This window comes from Harpia harpyja, chromosome 4 (genome assembly GCF_026419915.1).
Source record: "Harpia harpyja isolate bHarHar1 chromosome 4, bHarHar1 primary haplotype, whole genome shotgun sequence".
NCBI lineage: Eukaryota > Metazoa > Chordata > Aves > Accipitriformes > Accipitridae > Harpia > Harpia harpyja.
In genome coordinates this window covers 45,070,642-45,080,554 of record NC_068943.1, presented here as the reverse complement: position 1 = coordinate 45,080,554, position 9,913 = coordinate 45,070,642, and the positions used below count along the sequence as shown (strand labels likewise).

General features: G+C 43.0%; 1 protein-coding gene across 3 annotated transcripts; it reads right to left on the bottom strand.

The window, feature by feature from the left end:
• LAYN (layilin) lies at positions 1-8,820 on the bottom strand. 3 transcript variants are annotated; one of them, XM_052786561.1, is made up of 8 exons: positions 8,341-8,817; positions 6,996-7,019; positions 5,530-5,827; positions 3,081-3,238; positions 2,673-2,711; positions 2,220-2,303; positions 1,380-1,482; positions 1-654 (listed from the first exon to the last, which is right to left on the bottom strand). In XM_052786561.1, exons 1-8 carry the CDS (start codon positions 8,405-8,407, stop codon positions 297-299), a joined length of 1,131 nt encoding a protein of 376 aa, XP_052642521.1. In that variant the 5' UTR covers positions 8,408-8,817; the 3' UTR covers positions 1-296. The 3 variants fall into 3 exon arrangements, with proteins under 3 accessions (XP_052642521.1, XP_052642523.1, XP_052642522.1); XM_052786563.1 differs by lacking the exon at positions 2,673-2,711 and having other exon boundaries at positions 8,341-8,820; XM_052786562.1 differs by lacking the exon at positions 6,996-7,019.
• Positions 8,821-9,913: the final 1,093 nt, after the last annotated feature.

Genomic DNA, 9,913 nt, shown 5'->3' with positions numbered 1-9,913 from the left:
TTTTGGATTGTCCTTTAGTTTCAAAGGCATATCTTTGGAGTACAAAAAAGAACCAAGAGTATTAACAAGCCATTTCTGGGGCAAAAGGGGGCTTGATGCAAAGCAAAATATATACATTCTTTTCAGTCTGGATCTTTAAAAACCCACATTCTTTCAAAAAAAGAGAAGAATATAGGGACAATGCAAAACCAGGATAATCACATACACTATCATTAAAACAAGTGCATAGGGAGGGCAGGTTAACTTGTACTGATATTCACTGTCATCCACATTCCAGGCTTTTTTTGTCCATTTCCTTAGTACCCATAAATCTCATTCTCCACCCAGCCTGATTCCTTGCTCCTCCCCACACGGTCTCCACACAGCTCATAGATATCATTGGTCACAAAGCCACTTTCAGTACCGGCCAATGTCACAAAGCCGCTTGTTGATGTATTCATTGCTGCATCATCATAATCCCTGGAGAGGCCGTCAAGCACTTTATCTCCCTGTGTACGGAAGGAAGAATTCTTAGCGCCAGGCCTGGTTCCAGCCAGATCTGCTTCTGATTGCTTCTTGATTACTTTGTAAATATCCAGATTTGGACTGTTCCTCCTGGGGTTAGACAGCCATGCATCTTCCTCCTTTGGGCTTGCATCTAGTTGCTCCTGTCTCCTTAGGGACGGAGGAAAGAGGACAAGTCATAATACGTTTTTTTTACAGAGGCAAATACAAAACAATACCACACCTCTCTTACAGTAATTTAATGATGACCCTTGAGGAAAGCAGACACTCAGAGCCTGGACTCAGGATGACGTTTGTTATTACTTGCCATTCCAGGTGTGCGGCAGCAGGCTGCATACCTGGGGTAGTTCCATGGCAGGACCTGCTGGGGTACCCTTGCACTCTGCTGCCAGCTGAGATGCTAAAGCAGCAAAGCTCAACACTGACACTCCCAAAACCACAGCCAGCATCCCCACCAGAGGTACTGTGCACACAGGGAAAGCAAGGAGAGGAAACTGGTAAATGTTATTTGCTCCAAACATATATCCTTTTATTTCTCTTACTCTGTTTTTCACTTTTGAAGGGGATCTTCTGATAAATCAAATCTTTTCTTCAATAAGAAAACTTAAGTGCTAACGCTTCAAAATCATCATCTTGTTTCATGCTATCCCCTAACTACTATATGTCTGTGAACATAATAAAATGGCATAATGTCATTTACTTAAAATTTTACTTCACAAGTAACTCAGCCTGGAGCATCCATGCCACTTTTTAAACATTTATTTGGCTGAAAGCAGTCCTCTCCAGAGTATCTTACAGGATCCTGAAGCTAGCTGTAAAATGACTGCCAGGACAAGATATCATAGGTTCAATTCTTACAGAAAAATGTCACTTACCTCTTCGCAAAAAGCCAGAACCAGAAGATGGCTGTAATGACCATCAGGAGAAGCAGCAAAGGAATGCTGGGAATAAGGATGTAGGCAAGACTCTGAACAGGTTCTAGGGGTAAAAATGAGATTCTGGCTTTTATTCACTTCCAGTTGCATTTGACATGCACAGAACTTCATAGAAAAACTAACAGTAGCAAAAGGCAGCATCATCACACCTCAACAGGCTTCTAGTCTTGTTCATAATCTAGCAGTATCTACTTCTCAAAGGCAGCAAGCCTAACAGAGACCGATCATCTAGTTAAGCAGGTTAAAGTAAAGTAAGCTCAAATCTTCAAGATGAGGAACCAACAAGCCTCAATGTCCCACTGTAAGAAGGCAACGGTGGTACAAGGTAATGAGATATGCTGTCTTTTAAAAGCTTAGGAACACCCAGCCAAAAGATTTCAGAGCGCAAAATATCTTTTATTATCTGTGAATTTGTAGGGGGAAAGTCAGTGTGATAAGAAGAAAGTTTTTCATAGTTAATAATAGACTTACAAACAAAACATTAACAATTTAGACATTCTGAAGTGATTCAATAAATTAAAAGTACCTTTTTCAGACCCAAAATACTTTGCACAGCTTTAGATTTAGAACATTTTGGTAGCCAAAGCAATCAGTTTACATTTGTCCTGGAAAGGATTTGAGGGAAGTTTTTTTTTTCAGATGCAGTTGCCTAAATTCAGTCTTCTACATTTAGGGTCAAACACTTCAAACTGAAATGTTGACTGTTTACAGCCACATGTGAGAAATGTGGGTGTGCATAGTTAGAGAGAGAGCAGGCCAGCTGTTGAATGCACAACATACCTTTGGCTTCTACAACTGTTAGATTAGCATCTTTCTTACGGTGGTGTTCTGGGAATACTGGATTCAAGGGCTCTGTTGCAACATCTGGAAAGAAGCAGCTTAATTAATACTGCAGATGTTATTTGAAAGAGTTTAAGAATCATAAAAAGTGAAGGTGAGAGGAGATTGAAGAGACTGCCAGCTGCAAAGATGTGTAAGGTGTACTGGTACTCTTTTTGCTTAGATTTCTGCAACATGACCAACAGTCCCAGATACTGCATCAACAACAGCAAGACTGTGTTCTTGAAGAATGGATTATAGAATAGCACAAGGAAAGTGCAAACTGCAGGGAAGCTTCTTGCTTAGTAAGTTTTCAGTCTGTGAGTGTCCTTGACAATGAATGTAACGGAGAGTATTTCTACTGAAAGTTAGCATATAATTAAAAAAAGCCCCAAACAAATATCTATAACTTACCTCTTTGAGAATTCTCTATTGGAGCATTCATTGGCTTCTCTAAAAGAAAAAAGATACGCGCAGTTTCCTCATAAGCTTGAGTAGGGAGAGCAAGTGTACTGAATATAGTCTAATAACATGAGCATCCTTCTTTAGTGTTCTCTCTCCCTCAGGCCCCATTTGAGATCTCAAATACTTTATAAAAATCCTCTGAGAATTCATATAAGTCACAAGGCAAGTAGCTACAGATATTAGATACTGAGACTGTTTTCCCCAGGACTCACATTAAATTTAAAGATATCTGTCTCCCACCACATCTTTCCAGTGAAGCTAAGAAAGGGTTTCCCTATCTGTTACTGCAATCTCCTCATACCTCCTCTTGGGGACTGGGAGCAGGTTGGTTTCTAAAGCTACAGAATGACTCATTACCAAGAGAATATTTGCAAATGAAGTTATTTTTCATGTTGCATCTGTCATCATTCCATTGAAACATGTAAGGACCTCCGACACCTGGTGGGGCAGATGGCTGGTGGTACATCACAACACAGATTTCACTCCCACAGGATGGCTCATCGACATACCAGTTCCTAAAGAAAATACAACAAACATGTCAAGTAAGACTTGACATCACTTTCCGTGGTACTGCAGGAGCTCAGGTGGGAATACAGCATACAGGGCATGACAGAGGGCAGAATCAAAGAGGAATACAGCTCAGCACACCCCACCCCACCCTCGCCCCTGCTTCCACTGTGTAAAAGTAGGAACAATAACAATACAATTATTTGCAGTGTATCTTCTCTCTTTGGAATTCCTAATTTTCAAAGAAAACTCAGCAAGCAAGGTGTTCAACAAATACTAGGGAGTGAAGGGCTGAATACCTCACTGCCTGAAACTCCTCTGCGAGGCTGAGTAAAAGCTCAGGAGAACTTTGACTTTCTCCATTCTGCCTTTACACACCTGTGCAAAATCATCTATCAAAATGATTTTTGCTCTCTGACTTCAGTGGCCAATGCCTGCAAAATTTTGACACTTATTCAATAAGAAAATGAAAAAGCTAAAGCACGATCTGTTTTTCTCTGTCTAGAAAAACACTAACATGAAAAAACCCTGTCTCGTGGATAATTTTTTTTTTTTTTAATAGTAAACTTCACCACTGTGTAGGCCTTTCCAAGTAGAACACAGGAAAGAGGCTCCACTACTTAGTGCTCTATAATACAACCATTACTGAAGAGGCATGTTATGCATCTCAGAGAAACACTTCTAAGACTGTGTCCTGATTTTGAAAAATGTTCAATACCCACCGATTTTGGAACAAGCAATGTTCTGCATGCCAAGCACTTTCTGAAAGCTGATCCATACAATATAAATAGTTCCAGATACACCAAGGTATTCAACACGGGAAAAAACCCACACATGTTAAAGAAGTATTTTTTCAATCACCACAATGCTGTATTCCTCCCTCACTTCCTTCCCCTCCTAGTGCCGCCCCCCCCCCCCCCCCCCATGCCCCTGATCTTTCCTTGGCTATATCATTTAGCATAAATAAGCTATGTCTCACCAACGAAAATAATAATAAAGCTATGTCTGTTTCTTAGCAGCAGCAGATCTGGTTCTAGCTTCCTATTATCTACCCCCAGTACCTGAACAACAGGAGAAACTTTAATATATTGAACAGTACTAAAAGCAGCTCTGTTTCATTCATTCCTGCACAAAGCAACTAAAATTTCTTATGGGTTCCCAAAGCATAAAGCTCACAATAACAAGGTATTTTTACACATGTCCAATACAAAGAAGAACGCAAAGGCAGACCTGTCATACATATGATACGTTGTCATAAAATATTTAAGAACGTTTGGGTTGTTTCATGAAATTTGCAGTTCAATCATTGTAAATGCAGCAAGTAGTTAAGGATAATGAGTAAACATTGTAGAGTTTGATTTTTTAGAATTACTTTAATCACAGGTTCAATAGTAAATATCTACCAGGCAAAACTCCCTTGAACCTGAAGTTCACTGCAGAGCTGGCACCTTGCTGCTAAGGCTTTCATCAAACTGGCAATATTTAGAGCAGATTTTCTACTTCCATATCACAGAAAGGCAGACCTTGTAGGCCTGGATCTAAGAATATGTTTCATCTAGCAAACTGTGACTTATGATTGAAATAAATCATAATTTAGCAGAACTTTTGAGGCTAAACACATTTTGGTTCTATGCTGAACAGAAATGTGAAAGTAGTGAAAACAACTCCAGCAAACTTGTAATTGGTTATAAATGTTGTTGCCTTTATATTTTAATTACAGCAAATGCTGTGGTTCTGCTTGCCTTAAGACAAGGAGGCAGAAATCTAACAAGTGGTGTGAAAATTTTAATTTTTCATGTCTACAATAAATACTGCAGCTTTCCAATTTTACTGTCTCACAGGAAAAAAACGTTATTCTCTCAGCAAGTAAAAGGAGAAGGGCCCATCACTCAGGACATCAGGGACAAATCTTCAGGGGATCTAAAGTGCAGAAACCTTCAGGTCAAAGCACATATTTTGTACATGCCTAATCAGAGATTTTTTTAAGACCAGATTGCTTGTTTTTCCACCTCCTTTTAGCAATCAAAAATTATCAATCTAGCCCAAGCTAGACACTCTAGGTGTCTTACATAGAGCAACAAAGAGAGAGCAGGGCCTCTAAAGGGTAATTTGTCTACCCATTACATCTGGATGGGATGAATCACTCTCTGGAGATACTACCACTCTTCAGTGACTGCAGAAGGAACACAGATGACAGCTGGGGCAACACTGCTTGATTCTTTTGAAAGAATCCTTTCTGATTGCTAAAGACAGGTGACAGTCCCTGACCAGGTTGCTTCCCAGTCTCACAGGTACCTACCAGAACTTGGATGAGCTGCCATCTGACCAGGAGTAGAGGTTCTGACACTCTGCACTATTGTCTACCTCCTCCTTTTTCCTCCTAAGCCCTATCCAAAAATCTCCATCAGAAGCTAAGAGACTCTCAATAAATTTTTCAATCAGTCTTTGCTCTGCTTCTGTTTCAATACTGACTAGATGTCCGCCATCAGCTCTGCAGGCAAGGTGTGCTTCTTCATAGCTGATCCTGCGTGAAGCATCATGAAAATAAACTATTTTGTAGCATGGTTGCTGTGTTCCACCCCGGCAAACTGTCTGTCCTGCAGAAATGGAGAGAAACCTGTTACAGAAACTATGCCTGTTAGTACCAAAAGTGAATGCCAATACTTCCATTTGGCTGAGTTTTGCACCGTACCATAGTTTATGTAGAAAATACAACACAGCTAAAAAGCCTCTTGTATTACTGGACTGGCAAGTGGCACCTCTGAACTTTTCTTACTGCACATAACAGTTTAGGTTGGTCTGCACAACACTGTTCTCTCATGTCCTGCACTTCTCAGCTCCCTCATGAATTTTCCACGATTTGAAGACCCTAGGAGTTCCTTACAAAGAAGCAATGCTGCACCAGAGAGCAAGCCGACATGTGCAACCTTTTAAAAAGTGAGTTCCTTTACAAGGGTTCAAGGAGGCTTTTAAAAATTATTTTTAAGGAATTTAAAGGGCTGAAATTAGAGATCCTCTTACACAAGCAGAGATAATAATTTATCTTCTGGGGTATATGTAATAGTTTCATGGAGTATATACTGCAGTGTATCAAGATGTGTTCAGACAGTCCAATTGTAAGCACTGCTCTGCACTGTAGATGTTACTGACTGCCCAGGAAGTAAACAATGTCTGTTTTCAGACTGTCATAAGCCAAGGACTTTCTCATGTGTGAAGCAGCATGGCTTATTTTGATTACAAGGAAATGTAAAAAGAAAGGAAAAGATCAAAGTGAAAAGATACATAACCTAAAATTATGCACTTCTGTTTCTTAGCAGAAGAGTCCCAATATTTAGACTGTGGAAACAAACAGTTTTGTTTTACTTGGTAAATATTTCTTTTCAAACACACTGCAGACACAATCTGCTAACCTACATGTTTTTACAGAAAAAGAACATGTAGCAACATTTGTAATGTACTCAGAACAAATGGGATGTGAAGACAGGTCATTACAAACCCCTCCATGGGATATATGCTGGCTTTGCTTTATTCTTATATGTTCCTGCATGGCCACTCTCTTAGAGTGGGAATTTAAACAACTTTCGTATTGGCATTTTTGAACAGTTAAGTACTCAGAATCACAGAGCCTGCTAACATTGTACACACAAATTAAAACTGGCTGTACTGCAAAAGCAGTATTTAATAATACATCTCTAGGCATAACCTGTGTTTCTCTTGGTAACTTAACACTCATGCAGGCTGGGTGAAAAAGGCAAAACCCCCTACCTCTTATCAGGGATATGTCCATTGCTATTGTGAAAGACATAAGAAAAACACAGATGGCACACTTATTAAAAAACTGCAGCAACTGTCTAGAAAGAGTGTCACAAACTGCACACGGGTTCTTTTCTGATACACAAACATGTTTTTTTCGCCATTAACTGGCAGAAAGTCTCTGTCTTATCAGCCAAACTTGCCATTGCTTTCAGCTAAGGAAAAATTTATTGTAGTTGATTACTGTCCAGACTTCACTGCCAATTAGGTTCCCAAATATAGTTCCGGTAAGAGAGGACAATTGGATATGTAGCTATAACCAATGCTGAAAGTGTTCCTCGTATTTTCCCCTTATCTCCTCATTGCCTACCTGGGATCTGCCTCCAAGCGTGCTGACTTCAGTGAGCCTTGGTAATGCGAGACTAGGGATGAGTCAATTATACTGAGAAGTAAAAATTCATGAAAAGAAATAAATCTCCAACCCCACAGCTGGCAGCTGAGCCCTCTAACTCACTCCCACAAAAGTCCTACTGCCGGCAAAAGCATGGCAGAATTAAAAATGTATTTATAGATATAATAAAACTCCTTGCCTTATGTTGGAATAACATGAACATCTCACAGGTGACAGTGTTCAGGCTTTCTGCTGAACATACCAGCCTATCAAGTCAGGCAGAAACTTGCCCCAGACTGGCTATTCTGTGCCCTAAAAGCAGACTAGACTACCTAGTTTGGGTACTACATCCAAAAATACTGCTGGTCCAACCTTGAGCTGCCATATATCTGTTAGTATGAAAGGCGTCTAAGTAGGTGACATTCCTTTGCGCAAAACCGGGAGGACAGACCAATAATCAAAAGAGACTTCGTAGAGGAAGACTAAGACAAACTAGTGTGGGCTGGAAATTCAGCCAGGCTGGTAATTACCACTGAGGGTGGGATGACAAGAGTAGTTCTGTTAGCCAGGGCAGCATTTAAGATTCCTATAACGCAGGCAAAAATGCAGTAGGGAGAGCAGAACGGTTTCTCAGGGGAAAGGGCAAATGAAACTGGACCACCGGCGTGTCCCCTTCTCGACCAGCTGCTCCCACCCAACGCGGAGGATGCGGACGTCTCCCTAGGGCAGGGCTAGCTCCCGCTGGGGAGTTAGGAGGGAAAAATCACTACTCCAGGTAGCTCCCGCCACGTCCTTGCCTATGTCGCGACGGCCGCCCCAGGCAGCCAAACCCTCCCAGCGCAAGAGGGCAGGCGACGAGTCTCGACGGGGCTGCGAGCCCCGTGCCCGGCTCCCTGGCACGCTCAGCGCTCGCCCCGCTCCGCGGAGCCGGGCAAGCGGAGGGCCCGCCAGCCCGTACCCCCTTACCGCTGAGCAGCCGTGCCCCCGCAGCCCAGCCCAGCGTGGCAGCGCACAGGGCCGCGGCCGCAAGCATCCTCCCCGGCTCCGTCGGCGTCCGCGGGGCGCCCGGCTGGCTCCACCGCCCAGCCCCATGCGAGTGGCCCGGGTCCAGCTGCCGGGCCAGAGGGGCGGGAGCCGGGAGGGGCCGTCCTCCGGGGAGGAGGGGCCGGGCCCGGCTCAGCCCCTACGCGCGTAGGAGGCGGCAGCGGCGGCGAACACCCCCGGGCAAAGCCCGGGGACGGGACCCGCTGCTCTCGCTGCGCATCTCTCCGCCGCAGGCATCTGCCTGTCCCGCTGCGGGGCACACGCTAAGGCCACACCTCTTCCCGCTGCCTCCGTTCTCAACCCTCCCCTGTGCCGCACTTCAGACACCTCATCGCTTCTGCATGTTGCCCCCCGCTCCAGCTTTAGACCTTCCCTGTCCCACACGTAAACGACAAGGCGCGAGCAGAGGAGACACCTCCCTCCACCACAACGTGTGAGTGAGAGAAGCCGCACCTGCAGGCCCTGAAACCAAAGGCTGACGCTCCCCGTACTGATGTGCAGCTGCCTTTCAGAAACCGCGTCAGGGCAGAAAACAGAACACGGGAGCTTTGTTTCAAAGGTTAATAAATGCTGAGCCTGCTTCCTGGTGGCTCGGAAGCTGATGCACACCTGTTTCCGGGAACACTAGCTCTCCAGCTAAGATTTCAATGGCTCAGCGTCCAAGGGCTTTTTTTGCAGGTTGCAGAAAGGGGCAGAGCACCAAAACGAACAAATGCAGGAGCTCTAAGAGCTATAGTTTCTGCTCACACAGATACTAGCTGGGGTCAATGTTTTAAAATAAATTAAAGATTTTATGAAAGACTTAAAACCTAGACCAACTCTTGGGAGTCCGATTGGAGAAACTATTTCTGAAATCAGTATCTTAGATAGAGACAGATCCTTTAAAATATCATTAAGACCTTCCACTCCAGGTCTCCAGAAGTCAGGAATCTCAGAGGTAGGTATTGGAGCTGAACTAAGGCTATGGCTTTGCAACATGTGTCGTGTCTGTGAAACGCACACATCAATGGTATTCTAGAACTGAACTTTTACGTTTCCTAAGTCCTTGGTGATCAAGGTTTGAATTTAGTAAATAACTAGGCACTTGAGCAACTTTACAGACATGAGCAATTCAACTGGTTTCATGAACCTGACTCAGGACTAATATTTTGGTGAGACAGTTTTGCCCTTAATTTCATGTATTTCAGAAGACAAAACAACTCAAAGTGAGGTATGTCCATGAAAGTGACATACGCATTTAACTGTTTCCAAACTGTTAGGTAATACAATTGGAAATGCCTCAAATACAGGGAAGAACCGAGCATCTGAACTGGCTAGCCTGAGTTGTAAGACTGAAGCCAGGCCTTTATCAAGCCAATCTTCATTATCTTGATGCTCCACTAATACACTCATTCTTTGGAGAACTTTTGACAAAGGAAATCCTGTTTTGGGGAGTTTTTTCTTGTTTTGCAGACCAAAGTAACCAAAATAATTACAGTGTTTCTAGAAATTAAAC